This window comes from Scardinius erythrophthalmus (assembly GCF_964197995.2).
Source record: "Scardinius erythrophthalmus genome assembly, chromosome: 20".
Taxonomy (NCBI): Eukaryota; Metazoa; Chordata; class Actinopteri; order Cypriniformes; family Leuciscidae; genus Scardinius; species Scardinius erythrophthalmus.
The window spans coordinates 25,803,102-25,817,829 of record NC_138240.1 but is presented as its reverse complement, the minus strand read 5'-3'; the positions used below and the strand labels follow the sequence as shown (position 1 = coordinate 25,817,829).

Sequence of the window (14,728 nt, the reverse complement as noted above, 5' to 3'; positions counted from 1 at the left end):
ATTTAGATTTAACATTTAGATTTAACATTTAGATTTAGATTTCACATTTAGATTTAACATTTAGATTTAGATTTAATATTTAGATTTAGATTTAACATTTAGATTTAGATTTAACATTTAACATTTAGATTTAACATTTAGATTTAGATTTAATATTTAGATTTAACATTTAGATTTAGATTTATATTTAACATTTAGATTTAGATTTAACATTTAGATTTAGATTTAGCATTTAGATTTAACATTTAACATTTAGGTGTAACATTTAATATTTAGATTTAACTATTTAAAATATCTCTAAGTTGACAAATTGTTGTAAATGTGGTAAAAAGTGACCGTCAAAAATTCATACCAGTTTTTTAAACATTGTTTGAAGTTAAATGTGACAAAATATTGCTGTTATTTTCAGCGTGAGCCGCTTTACAAACGGCGCCCCATAATATGGTGCGTATATCACATGCACGCAAAAACTATTTTTGGCGAATAAATGGTAGGCTACGAGAAATAAATTTCGTGCTATAGATAAGCACTTTCACGAGAGTCTGGCAGAGTGGGTCCTCATTTTCACCTCACGATGACGGTAAGATAATATTTCTTTCTTTTATGATTGTTTGGTAATTTACAGACATTATTTTGGTAATTTCGACATTAACGCTTGTCCGGGACACGTGCGTGTGTTTTTTAAGGGACAAGTGAAAGATAATTGTACTTGCCCAACCGGACAAATGCCCTGATTAAAATAATTTTCAATATAAAAAAAAAAAATGAAATAAGAAATAACGTAGGCCTACTCGGTTATAACGTAGGCTAACCTCAGTCCCTGAGAGTGGGGAAAGAGTACTGTAGGTTATAGAGAGTAAAAATTGGGGAAAGAAATGCCCTTTATAAAGCTAAAAAAAAAATTATTCTGATAAGAGTGTTTTCCAACAGTGATGTAATGAAACATTGACAATTAAAGTTTGAAGGGAGTAAAGCCTCTGTTTAGGCTGGAAATGTAATTTTGACAAAAGAATAACTTTTATTTGAAATAAATCATAATTTTAAATCAGCCTACTTCAGTGTGTTATTTTATCATATTATCATGCTTAACACTGAGAATTTGAATAATTGAAATGTGATGATCAGATGCAGATATCTAAATCAGAGAATCATAGGTTCGGGAGGTTGGCGGGTGGATTATTTATTTTTAACAGCAGATTCAGGGACTAAAAGTGCACCAGATTAATGAATTTATCTTTAAAATGTATAAAATTTTCTTCCGGGGTGGCATGCCCCCGGACCCCCCTAGAGGTACCGAGCTCAACCCACAAAAATACTGTGGGAAACACAGTAGGCTATATGGTCTACGAAAAATACACATTTAATTATCTTATTACAATACATGATCGGGATTTTAGCACCTACGCCTCATTTTGAGCCAGGAAAAAAATTACATAGATTTTGGGTGGAGAAAAGTCTTTGAGTTAATGCTCAGCTGCAAAAACATGTTCTGAAACACTAAAAGTGAAGTAAATGAAATTATAGTATTATATGAAATAAATGAAAATATGTATATTTGGGGTGGGGGGGGGGGGACAGAGCTTTGACACAATTCGAACACTGGCTAAATCAGATATAGCCTACAATAACATTACAACGTCCAGCAATCGATTTAAATAGTAGGCGTACATGGGGCTACATTTGTCGTTTAATGAGATGAATTATAATGTACTGTATATAGTATAATGAGATACTATCAGTGTTAATACCTTAATGGTCCATACTGTATCTGCAGGACAAACTTGTTACTACCGCATTGATAGCGGACATTTCCTATGATTAAAGAAAGATACCAAATAATCACAGAGGCATTGTTCAGTCCTCTTCAGCAGCTTGAATGTGTTTTTGTTGTAAAGTATCGTCGTCTGAACTATGATGTCTCTAGTGTCTTCTCACTCCAGTGCTGCAGGTGGCGATATGCCGCTCTGTAGCCCCTAGCCCGATCGTGAACCCGATAAAGAAAGAAGAAAGGTTTGAACGCCTTTTTTTTTTTTGAACAACACAGAATTGTTTTTAAATATATTGCATGGTTTAACGCGTATTTTACTTGCTGTTTAATGTTTACTCTCTTTGGTGTTTTAATCGCCCATTACCCTATACTGTAACATACAGTTTCCCCATGTTTTCACACAGTTAATCACAGTTTCAGGACAAACGAGCACAAATCTGACAACAAAGGTATCACAACATCCAAGAATATTTCTGCTCAGAGGAGCCACAAAATGTAACTAAACACAACACAACCGCATTTATGTTTATTTTTCCTCAGAAACTGTTTGCTCTCATTTCATATTGTTGAGTGTGAGTAACGGTACGTTACGTCAAACGTTTTGATGTTTTTGTGTGCAGATGTTGATGATGAGAGCTGATGTGGATCTGATCTGTGACTCTCAGTCCTGCTGTAAATCTGTAGGAACTGATCTGTCCATGCTGGATATTGATGATTTCATCACAGAAATCTCTCAGCTAAAGAAAGAGGTGGCATTACTGGAGGCAAAGCTGAGGGAGAGGGGAGACAAACTCAGTGGAGAGGTATGGACACATTCAACATTCATTTACCTTATTGACTGTCTGGATGTAAAATTGTTTCATTAGATTAATCATTATTGACTTATTAGATTGAATTGCAATCCATATGCAAAACAAGTTTAATAAAGCGCAAAGTCAATTTCATTATATATGCACATATACACACAAGTAGTTCCTTTTCGAACGCTCAGTCGAGTCTTAGACTTAGCTTAAGACGCTAGGGGAAAACTCATTTCTCCGAAATACTGAAGCCTTTATAAAATAATGCCGTGCTACTACCCAGCCCGACAGTAAACTCGATAAAGAAAGAAGAAAGGTTTGAACCCCTTTGAACAACACAGAATTATTTTTAAATATATTGCATGGTTTAACACGTATTTTACTTGCTGTTTAATGTTTACTCTCTTTGGTGTTTTATTCGCCCATGAACCTATACTGTAACATACGTTTTTCGCGCTGTTTTCACACGGTTAATCACAGTATGAGGACAAACGAGCAGAAATCTGACAACAAAGGGCAACGTGTATCACAACATCCAAGAATATTTCTGCTCAGAGGAGCCATAAAATGTAACTAAACACAACACGACTGCATTTATGTTTATTTTTCCTCAGAAACTGTTTGCTCTCATTTCATATGTATTGTTGAGTGTGAGTAACGGTACGTTACGTCATAAACGTTTGCTTGATGTTTTTGTGTGTAGATGTTGATGATGAGAGCTGATGTGGATCTAATCTGTGACTCTCAGTCCTGCTGTAAATCTGTAGGAACTGATCTGTCCATGCTGGATATTGATGATTTCATCACAGAAATCTCTCAGCTAAAGAAAGAGGTGGCATTACTGGAGGCAAAGCTGAGGGAGAGGGGAGACAAACTCAGTGGAGAGGTATGGACACATTCAACATTCATTTACCTTATTGACTGTCTGAATCTAAAATCGTTTCATTAGATTAATCATTATTGACTTATTATATTGAATTGCAATCCATATGCAAAACAAGTTTTATAAAACACAAAGTCAATTTCATTATATATATATACAGTGAGGAAAATAAGTATTTGAACACCCTGCTATTTTGCAAGTTCTCCCACTCAATCATGGAGGGGTCTGAAATTGTCATCGTAGGTGCATGTCCACTGTGAGAGACATAATCTAAAAAAAAAAAAAATCCAAAAATCACAATATATGATTTTTTAACTATTTATTTGTATGATACAGCTGCAAATAAGTATTTGAACACCTGTCTATCAGCTAGAATTCTGACCCTCAAAGACCTGTTAGTCTGCCTTTAAAATGTCCACCTCCACTCCATTTATTATCCTAAATTAGATGCACCTGTTTGAGGTCGTTAGCTGCATAAAGACACCTGTCCACCCCATACAATCAGTAAGAATCCAACTACTAACATGGCCAAGACCAAAAACACTAGAAACAAAATTGTACACCTCCACAAGGCTGGAAAGGGCTACGGGGAAATTGCCAAGCAGCTTGGTGAAAAAAGGTCCACAGTTGGAGCAATCATTAGAAAATGGAAGAAGCTAACTGCATGACTGTCAATCTCCCTCGGACTGGGGCTCCATGCAAGATCTCACCTCGTGGGGTCTCAATGATCCTAAGAAAGGTGAGAAATCAGCCCAGAACTACACGGGAGGAGCTGGTCAATGACCTGAAAAGAGCTGGGACCACCGTTTCCAAGGTTACTGTTGGTAATACACTAAGACGTCATGGTTTGAAATCATGCATGGCACGGAACGTTCCCCTGCTTAAACCAGCACATGTCAAGGCCCGTCTTAAGTTTGCCAATGACCATTTGGATGATCCAGAGGAGTCATGGGAGAAAGTCATGTGGTCAGATGAAACCAAAATAGAACTTTTTGGTCATAATTCCACTAAATGTGTTTGGAGGAAGAAGAATGATGAGTACCATCCCAAGAACACCATCCCTACTGCGAAGCATGGGGGTGGTAGCATCATGCTTTGGGGGTGTTTTTCTGCACATGGGACAGGGCGACTGCACTGTATTAAGGAGAGGATGACCGGGGCCATGTATTGCGAGATTTTGGGGAACAACCTCCTTCCCTCATTTAGAGCATTGAAGATGGGTCGAGGCTGGGTCTTCCAACATGACAATGACCCGAAGCACACAGCCAGGATAACCAAGGAGTGGCTCTGTAAGAAGCATATCAAGGTTCTGGCGTGGCCTAGCCAGTCTCCAGACCTAAACCCAATAGAGAATCTTTGGAGGGAGCTCAAACTCCATGTTTCTCAGCGACAGCCCTGAAACCTGACTGATCTAGAGAAGATCTGTGTGGAGGAGTGGGCCAAAATCCCTCCTGCAGTGTGTGCAAACCTGGTGAAAAACTACAGGAAACGTTTGACCTCTGTAATTGCAAACAAAGGCTACTGTACCAAATATTAACATTGATTTTCCCAGGTGTTCAAATACTTATTTGCAGCTGTATCATACAAATAAATAGTTAAAAAATCATACATTGTGATTTCTGGATTTTTTTTTTTTTTAGATTATGTCTCTCACAGTGGACATGCACCTACGATGACAATTTCAGACCCCTCCATGATTTCTAAGTGGGAGAACTTGCAAAATAGCAGGGTGTTCAAATACTTATTTTCCTCACTGTGTATATATATATATATATATATATATATATATATATATATATATATATATATATATATATATATATATATTAGGGTTGGGCGATATATCTCATGAAATTGTTAGGCGCATCTCGTCAGTAAAGCCGTTTCCTTGATTAGTAGTAAAAAAAAAAAATTATATCGCGGACGTATCGCCTGCGATAATTAGTGCGATATGGCTCAGCTTGTCAGTTAACTACGGCTCTTTGTAGTGAATGCCGCGCCATTTGAAAGCAGGTGATGGCGATTTACTACTAATCAAGGAACCGGCTTTACTGACGAGATGCGCCTAACAATGTCATGAGATATATCGCCCAACCCTTAACTCGTCAGTGTCAGTGCTCAAACAAATACATATGAAATGCACAACGACACGCCTAAAGTCGCTCACGCACATAGGCTACACGCAAACTCTACACACACGAGACGCGCGGAACTCTCTTCGCACATAACTCATATGAGACGCGTGCGCGCACACAAACTGTCCACGCACGTTCTCATATGAGACGCGAGCACACACACACAAACTTGCGCACATACTCAATGAGACGCGAGCACAGTACACACACTCACAATACCCTAAAGATGTGGAAAAGTCGATCAAAAGTGTGGCTACATTTCTCCAGGCTCGATGCCAACAGCGCGCGATGCAGTATGTGCGGTAAAATAATTGCTGCAAAGACCGGTACCGCGACAGATATGATGAAGCCCTTGACAGTGCACGGAGTAAACATAAGAGCAGAAAGTTGCTCCGTCTTTGACTGGTAAATGAAGAGATACCTTGTTGATCACTCTGACAGTGTTTATATTGCAATAATGACCTACTGAACGTACACTGCCGTTCAAAAATGTGTTGGTTGGTCAGAATTTTTTTTCAGTAAATTAAAGTGATCAAAAATGACCTTAAAACATGTGTAATGTTACAAAAGATTGCTGTTTCAAATAAATGCTTTTCTTTTGAAATTTTTATTCATCAAAGAATCATGAAAAAATGTACCATAGTTTCCAAAAACTGTTTTCATATGTCTGAAGGATCATGTGACACTGAAGTAATGATTTTGAAAATTCAGCTTTGACATCAGAGGAATAAATTACATTTTGAAATATATTCAAATAAGATTTTAAATTGTAATACTATTTCACAATATTACAAGTTTTACTGTATTTTTGATCAAACAAATTCAACTTTGGTGAGCATGAGCTCTTTATAAGAAAATATGTTGTTCCTTAGGCTACATGTATAAGGAATATTTTGTGCCTTTGTGCACTGGCTAGGGAGCATGAGTCAAACTGAAAAAATAAAACCAAAGTTTTTCTGAGGTAATGTGTTATGTAATCTTGTTAAAATGGATTTCATAATATTGGTATCGAAAAAAGTATCGTTCAGGAACCGGTATCGAAATCAAGGTATCGGTATTGGTATCGAAATTTTTTTTAACGATACCCAGCCCTATATAATGCACATATACACACAAGTAGTTCCTTTTCACACGTTCAGTCGAGTCTTAGACTTAGCTTAAGATGCTAGGGGAAAACTCCTTTCTCCGAAATACTGAAGCCTTTATAAAATAACGCAGTGCTACTGCATACAGTGCTGAGACTTACTCGCATGATATTGGCTGGTCAGTGGGAACTGCACGAACCAATGGCAAAGCGGCGTAACTGCGCAAGCCAATCAGTGCGAAGCCCGCCGAATTGAGCAAACGGCGTTGTAATGCTGTGCCACACATGCAGAGCCTCTCTGCATCATGACAATGGCCACAGCAAGTGTGTTGTCTGCCTGGGAAAGCCCCACGCTGACATTGCTCTCAGCGAGTCCAGCTGCTCTCACTGCGGGAGTATGCCGCTCGCCTCTCTCCGCTCATTGATAGCTCTCTTTTCACAGCACGACCCCGCCCCTCGCGCTCTCCCATTCCCTTTTCCTGCCAAACTTCGGCGGAAAAAAACGGCGGAGTCAGAGGGCTGAGTATCAGGAGGTCGGTGAGCCCGGTGATATTTTCCCATGCAGATATGATGAGGACCCGTGCAATGACTCATTGGATGTCATTGGAGGCATCTGACGCTGAGGATTGGTCGGGCTCCTTCGAGGACCCCATCCCCTCTCCGTCTCAGCACCGCAGCGACTCGAAGGCGGGAAATGTGGACGTCCTCAATAAGACCGTCAGCAAGCTCGGCTTGGACTGGGCCTTGCCCGAAGAGGCCTCACCCGGAACCTTTCTGCGACCTCGCTACGAAAGCCACCAACCCAGGCCATAGGCAGATCCATGGCCAGCCTTGTGGTGTTAGAGCGACACCTGTGGCTCAACCTAACTGATATAAGGATGACAAAAAAAACGCCTTCCTTGACTCTCCCGTCTCATCTGCCGGTCTATTCGGCCCCGCGGTGGACGGCTTTGCGGAGCGTTTCACCACGCCACAAACAGCGTCCCAGGCTATGAGACACTTTCTGCCCAAACGCTCCAGCTCTGCTGCCTTGAGTCGCCAGGAAAGCGTGCCGACTCACCAGCAGAAAAAGCCAGCACCTGCAGCCACGTAGCAGCAGCACCGCAGTCAGCAGTCACCCTGAGCAAAAGAAGTCTTCCTGACCTGCAGAACAGGAAGATGGGAGGATCGACTGCCTTCCAAAGTGCACTCGACTGCTGTTATAGCGAACCCAATAAAAAACTAAAATACTCAACAAAAGAGCATTCTTTCTCTTCCGCACCACACAAGCGTCGGCACCCTGCTCAAACGCACCACACCACCTCTCGACACTATAAAACCCCTGGCCAACTGGGCTGAGGCTTGGAAAGCCATCCCTGGTGTGTCACAATGGCTTATAAACACAATAGAGCAAGGCTACTACTCCAATTTGCTGAAAGGTGCTTACTTTCACATCCAAATAGCGCCCTGTCACAGACCTTTCTTGAGATTCGCTTTTAACGGGACAGCTTACCAGTATACAGTCCTGCCATTCGGACTTTCTCTGGCCCCCCACACTTTTACAAAGTGCATGGATGCAGCACTCTCCCCTTTAAGACAAATGGGAATGCCCATTTTGAACTACCTCGACGAACAGTGGCGTTTTCTTGCGGAGGCCAAGGGAAGCCATGCTTCCTCACTTTTTCAGAATATAATCGTCATTTAATAAACACTTTTGTTTTCACAGTTTACGTAATCCTTCTGTCATCTCCTCATCGTCTCTCTTCATTCATTACTGAGTGTTTTATGATGTGTAAAACAGCGCCCCTATAAAAGTGACATGGTGAATGAGCGTTGAAAACATGGTACTGCACCCTGTGTCTGTGAGGAGGCCAGGCTGAGTTGGCATCCCTTGATAGAAAAAAAAAAGAATGATTAACCAATCAGGTGACGCTATTGTCACGACACTGCTCCCCTGTGATTGGTCAGGACAGTGTCAAGGGAAGCCATGAACTTGTTGGCATCAGGCCAATCACATCACGTTATCATCGTCAATGAATGAATGAATGAAATAGCGGAAGATTTGTGGTTTTGTGCCCATCTTTTTAATTCCTTTATTTATTGACCATACACTCAAAACAAAACAAAGACACATTTAAATGTAAGCCTTACAAACAACCTTTTCACACGTAAGTTTTTCAAGGCGACCGTTATTGATCGTAGTATCACTTTATGGTTCCCATGGAGACGCGTCTTTCATTGCTTGTCACACCGCAGGCACAATAGCGCTGAATGATCAGCTTTTATTTCCTTTTTTTATTCAAAATTTCACAAATTTATTAGCTATAGCAGGATATATCTGATATTCCGATTGTCAAATATGTGCAAGAGGATGTGTTTTGTTGTTCAAACACCTTTATAACAATCGCGTTAGTTGAGCTGTATGCGCAACATATTTTAGGTATCTACGTGCTCAAAGTGTTGGATTGTAACAAGCGTAAGTCCCGGTAAGATGATGCTGGGCGCTCTAATAGTTCATCCAAATAGCAACATATAAATGCTGGTAACGTATGATTTTCTGCCCCCACCCCTTAAAACACACAGCTTAGAGGTTGTGTCTTAATTGGCTTCCTCGGAAATTTTCCCCACGCCACGCCACTGTCGACGAATGGCTCATTCTGGCCCGGTCAGAGGTGGAACTGAATTTCCACAAATCTGTGCTCCTCCTAACCTCCCCGGTGACCTACTAACGTAACCTCGGTTCCCTGAGATAAGGGAACGAGTACTACGTAGACGGCCATGCTATGGTGCGAACGACTAGCGATCGTCGCTTCAGTCAATAAAAACCTGAATCCATGGCAATTCGAGCATCTTTTATAGGTGGATCCCCCTGCTCTCAGTTCGGCAGGCTTTGCACCGATTGGTTCGCGCAGTTATTCCGCTCTGCCATTGGTATGTGCAGTTCCCACTGACCAGCCAATAGCGTGTGAGTAAGCCTCAGCACTGTATGGCTGTGCTGTAGCACTGCGTTATTTTATAAAGGCTTCAGTATTTCGGAGAAAAGAGTTTTCCCCTAGCTTTTTTAACTAAGACGCAGTACTCGTCTGCCTTATCTCAGGGAACCGAGGTTACATTAGTAACCAGGTACATTTGGAAACATTAATGTTTTTGAAAGAAGTCTCTTATGTCCTTTAGAAATCATTCTAATATGCTGATTTGATACTCAGTTATCAATGTTGAAAACAGATTTTTTTGGAATCTGTGATACTTTTCCCAGAATTCATTGATGAATAAAAAGTTTAAAAGAACAGCATTTATTCAAAATAGAAATATTTTCTCACAATATAATATAATCTTTAATATCACTTTTTTTTTTAGCAATTTAACACATCCTTGCTGAATTAACCCCCTGGGGTCGGCGATCACGCCGGCGTGATCAGCTCGCTTTTTTCTTATCAGTGCAAAAGAGACTCAGAATACTCTGTTGATTTTGATCTTACATATAAGTGTTATACGATTCATCATTCGATCCTGTTAAGTGTCTATTTTTTGTGTATACTTACAGTAAAAACAAAGTGTTGTGCTTCTTGCTGTAACTCAGCGAATACTGTCACACAGGCACAAGATATATGTCTTTATAAAGCTTGAATTATCTTCTTTTAAATGAAGTAATTTATATAAAAAACAAATATTCTCAGTTTATGTAATCTGTATGAAAAGAGAGATGTCAGTCGTTCTCATTTCAGCTCATTATGGCTCATTATCTGCTAATGTGATCACATTAGCACTATTAAACGCAAATGATCTGAGGCAATCCATGCAAACGTGTCAACGTCCACATCAGCTTGATAAAACACATCAAGTTTATTCAGACTCATGTACTTTAGGTCGTTTTGCGACGGTCTGTAAATCGCAAAAATACTGTTTAAATATGAATTGCGTGTCTATGTGTGAATGAATGAACTGAACAGATGTGCGCTGTTGTTTACTATTAGAACAGCTTGCATCTGTATTTCTATAGGCTACTAAGATGAGTAAAAATCGACTGAAATACGTTGAAATAAAATGTCTTTGTATAAGCAACGTATTAAACTGCAAATTAACATTTATATGCTAATATATCAAAAATTATGTTACAGACGAAATATGAATGTTTAGACAATATTTAGTTGATTTAGTTTTGGATAGATTATAAAGTTTTTACTGTAAAAAAGACTACTATCACATCAAATAAGCTTTTGTTCGCCAATTTCTGCTCATGTGTTGAAATATTTAGTATTTGATGTTTTGTCAAAAATAAAGTAGGTATATTGAATTATCAACTAAGATGTTATTATAGTGTTTGTTCCAATATTCAAACTAATGAATCCTTAACTTTGAAATACGTATGATAAAATGTATACTTTTTTACAAAGAAAGATTACCCTTGAAATATTGTTAAAATTGTAATTGTTGTTGATTTACATGTGAATACTTTTTAACAAAATAGCAAAAATATATGTTCAAGGTAGATGTAAGCAACATTAGCCTTCTCATTAAATCATTTATGATTGTTTTTTATTAGTGACACATTTGGGGAAAGGATATATTCCAAAACTTTCTGAAAATACAGAATTAACTGCATAGTTACTAGAAATGTTTACCTTGGGTATTATACAGTTTGCATGCATACAAAATAAGTCCTCACAATCTTTACTTGTGGTACTCTCAGTGACATACCTGACTGAAAGGCTCATTATGCGGCTCATTATGCAGGTCATTGTCTTCTCAGGTGTGAATCAGAGTATTATTCATTATCATTTACACCCCCACGCATATTGCCTTTCTAAACAAAACGTGTCTTACAAAGTTTAAATCAATGTATTGTTTTATGTGAATGATTAGGCAGGATGATTTTCAGATCATTTTGAAGCAAAAACTCTTGGCAACAACATCCATTAGTCAAAAGTCTTGTGGACACATATTTAGTATGTGTTTTGTGGCCTGTGATGTTCCTCACATATTGTGGTAGTCCTTTTTGTGCTAAACAGTGTTATTACCTTTGCCATTAATATGTTTATAAGCAACTTAAAAAAGCACAAATGTAAGGGCATGTCAAAACATTTCAAGGAGCCCAAAAACACCTAAGACCCCAGAGGGTTAAAGTAGCCTATTTCTTTCAAATAAAGAAAGAAACAAAATTTACTAACCCCAAATTTTTTAAACAGTAGTGTATATTGTTACAAAATATTTCTATTTTAAATAAATGCTGCTCTTTTTTAACTTTTTATTTATTAAAGAATCCCGAAAAAAGATTTCTTACAAAAAGATTTAAAATAGTAACTTTTGATCAGTACTGTATACATGTATGTGTGTGTAAAATATACAGTATATCTATTTTTTTCCTCACTTTTTCGTTTTTATGAGAATACACACGGGAGAAAAGCCATACAAGTGTCCTCATAGGTGTTTTTTTTTTCTGAATCTAAAAACTTCACATCTTCATTTGTGCTTATTGTTAAGCTGAAAATTTTCTCACTTCTGATAAGCACAAACAAATGCCTCTCTGTGCCTCCGAGTTGCAGTGGTGCAGACAGAAATTTGGCTTAACATATTTAATTATGTCAAGCTTGTCACAGGGGTTAATTTATTTATTTTTTTCTATCTTTCATGGTGTGGGAAAGGTTTCCTGTCCATATTCAGTGTGTCTGACTGATGGGACCTCCACAGAAACTCAGGATTCAGTCTGGAACTGCAGAGATCAACCCACACCGCAGCCACGCTCTGAACAGAGATTCACTGACACACAGGACTCAGAGCTTAGCCTCACTTTACTCTGTTACACTGAGCCAAATCCCACAGACACTCAAGAGAGTGTATGTGAAAGTGATAAGGGGCTGCAGGATGGACCCGCGCTCTCTCTCCACTGCTCCAAAGAATCACTGGGTTCAGTGTGTAACGGTGGAGAACAGCAGATCCTGAAGACGCCATTGAAGATGTGTTCAGTGAGACTGGTGGACTGCATGATCGCAATAAACATTAAACAAGAAATAACAGCTCAAGCAGAAGGAAATGATTTCCTTGAAGGTGATGATGAAAATAATAACACTATTAATGATGGTGATTGTATACCGTTAGGTTAGTTTTTTCCTTTTAATGTTGTTTTTATTTTTTCCTACATGAACCCAATAGACATAAAAGAAGAAGTAACAGATGAAGGGGATCAGAATGATGATGATAGGAGTGATGATGATGATGATTATGATGATGATGATGATAGTGATGATGATTTTCTTCCTTCAGGTATGATTCTTTATTGTTTTATCATTTCAGGATGTTTGACTGTCATGTCATTTCTTGGTATAAAGATGCTTGTACATCACTCTTTCAGTACAAAGGTTTCAGACGTGCTACAACACAATTTGATTTTAAAAAGATGTCATTTCTGCTGTCATATTAATACATTTCAGGCTGCTAACAGTTATAGATACATTACATATATTCATATTTGCAACAGTGATGTGGTCCATTTTATGATGCAGAAAGTTGATTCACCTTCTTGGTTTTATTAGTTGCATATTGTACTTGTAAGTCAAATGATATTTTATTGCCATCTTGTTCATTTTAGATTCAAACAGTGGTTCATCTTCTGATGGAGAAACAGCCTCTACAGCGAAAGAGCAACTGGCATCTCAGAGTCTTTCCTGCAGCACCTGTGGGAAGACATTCAGCTCACAGGGATTGTTAGCAAGACATGAGAAACAACACACAGAACCAAAACTCTATTCCTCTAGATGTGGGATGACCTTTTCTACTGCACACAAGAGGAAACATCATTCAAAAATGCACCAAAAAAAGGACTTTCACTGTGAGGCAGAGTCTTCTTCTTCTGATGTTCTGAAAGGTGTGAGAAAGTCTTTCCCCTGCAGTGAGTGTGGAAAGAATTTCAGCACCAAATCAAATTGTGATATTCATATGAGAATACACACGGCAGAGAAGCCATTCAAGTGTCCTCACTGTCAGAGGAGTTTCTACCAATCATCTCATCTAGCTCAACACAAGTGTTCACACACCAACGAGAGGCCGCATCAGTGCAGCGAATGTGGGAAAACCTTTATGCGGTTAGAAGCTTTAAAGCAACATCAACAAACACACTCTTCAGGTATGTTTCTTCCTTTAATGTTTTACCATTGATAAATATTTTTATTTTTCATTTTTTTTCAAATCAAATTTATCATGATGTTTGACTCATGTCAGTTCTTGTTATAAAGATGGTTGTACATCACTCTTTCAGTACAAATGAGGTTTCAGACGTTATACAACACAATTTGATTTAAAAAATATATAATTTCTGCTGTCATATTAATACATTTCAGGCTGCTAACAGTTATAGATACATAACATACATTCACATTTGCAACATTGATGTGGTCCATGATGTCCATTTTATGATGCAGAAAGTTGATTCACCTTGTTTTTATTATTTGCATATAGTGTACTTGTAAGTCAAATTCGATTTTTTTTACCATCTTGTTCATTTTAGATTCAAACAGTGGTTCATCTAATGGAGAAACAGCCTCTACAGCGAAAGAGCGACTGGCATCTCAGAGTCTTTTCTGCAGCACCTGTGGGAAGACATTCAGCTCACAGGGATTGTTAGCAATACATAAGAAACAACACACAGAACCAAAACTCTATTCCTCTAAATGTGGGATGACCTTTTCTACTGCACAAGAGAGGAAACACCATTCAAAAATGCACAATCAAAAGGACTTTCACTGTGAGACAGATTCTTCTTCTGATGTTCTGAAAGGTGTGAGAAAGTCCTTCCCCTGCAGTGAGTGTGGAAGGAGTTTCTACCAATCATCTCATCTAGCTCAACACAAGTGTTCAGACACCAACGAGAGGCCGTATCAGTGCAGCGAATGTGGGAAAACCTTTATGCAGTTGGAAGCTTTGAAGCAACATCAACAAACACACTCTGATTTTGTTCCTTCAGGTATGTTTCTTCCTTTAATGTTTTATCATTAATAAATCTTTTATTTTTCATTTTTTTTTCAAATCAAATTTAACATGATGTTTGACTGTCATGTCAGTTCTTGTTATAAAGATGGTTGTACA

The 14,728-nt window shown here is 38.5% G+C and overlaps 1 protein-coding gene across 1 annotated transcript in view; it reads left to right on the top strand.

Moving 5' to 3' along the window:
• Positions 1-1,984: 1,984 nt before the first annotated feature.
• LOC308680694 (uncharacterized protein) overlaps positions 1,985-14,728 on the top strand; it is a 34,137-nt gene continuing 21,393 nt past the window's right edge. The window contains exons 1-8 of the mRNA XM_081348970.1: positions 1,985-2,010; positions 2,173-2,263; positions 2,389-2,571; positions 3,272-3,454; positions 12,292-12,694; positions 12,800-12,910; positions 13,236-13,769; positions 14,151-14,606. Coding sequence (XP_081205096.1) covers positions 2,389-2,571; positions 3,272-3,454; positions 12,292-12,694; positions 12,800-12,910; positions 13,236-13,769; positions 14,151-14,606 — 1,870 coding nt within the window. The 5' untranslated portion in view covers positions 1,985-2,010; positions 2,173-2,263. The remainder of the gene's footprint in view (positions 2,011-2,172; positions 2,264-2,388; positions 2,572-3,271; positions 3,455-12,291; positions 12,695-12,799; positions 12,911-13,235; positions 13,770-14,150; positions 14,607-14,728) is intronic.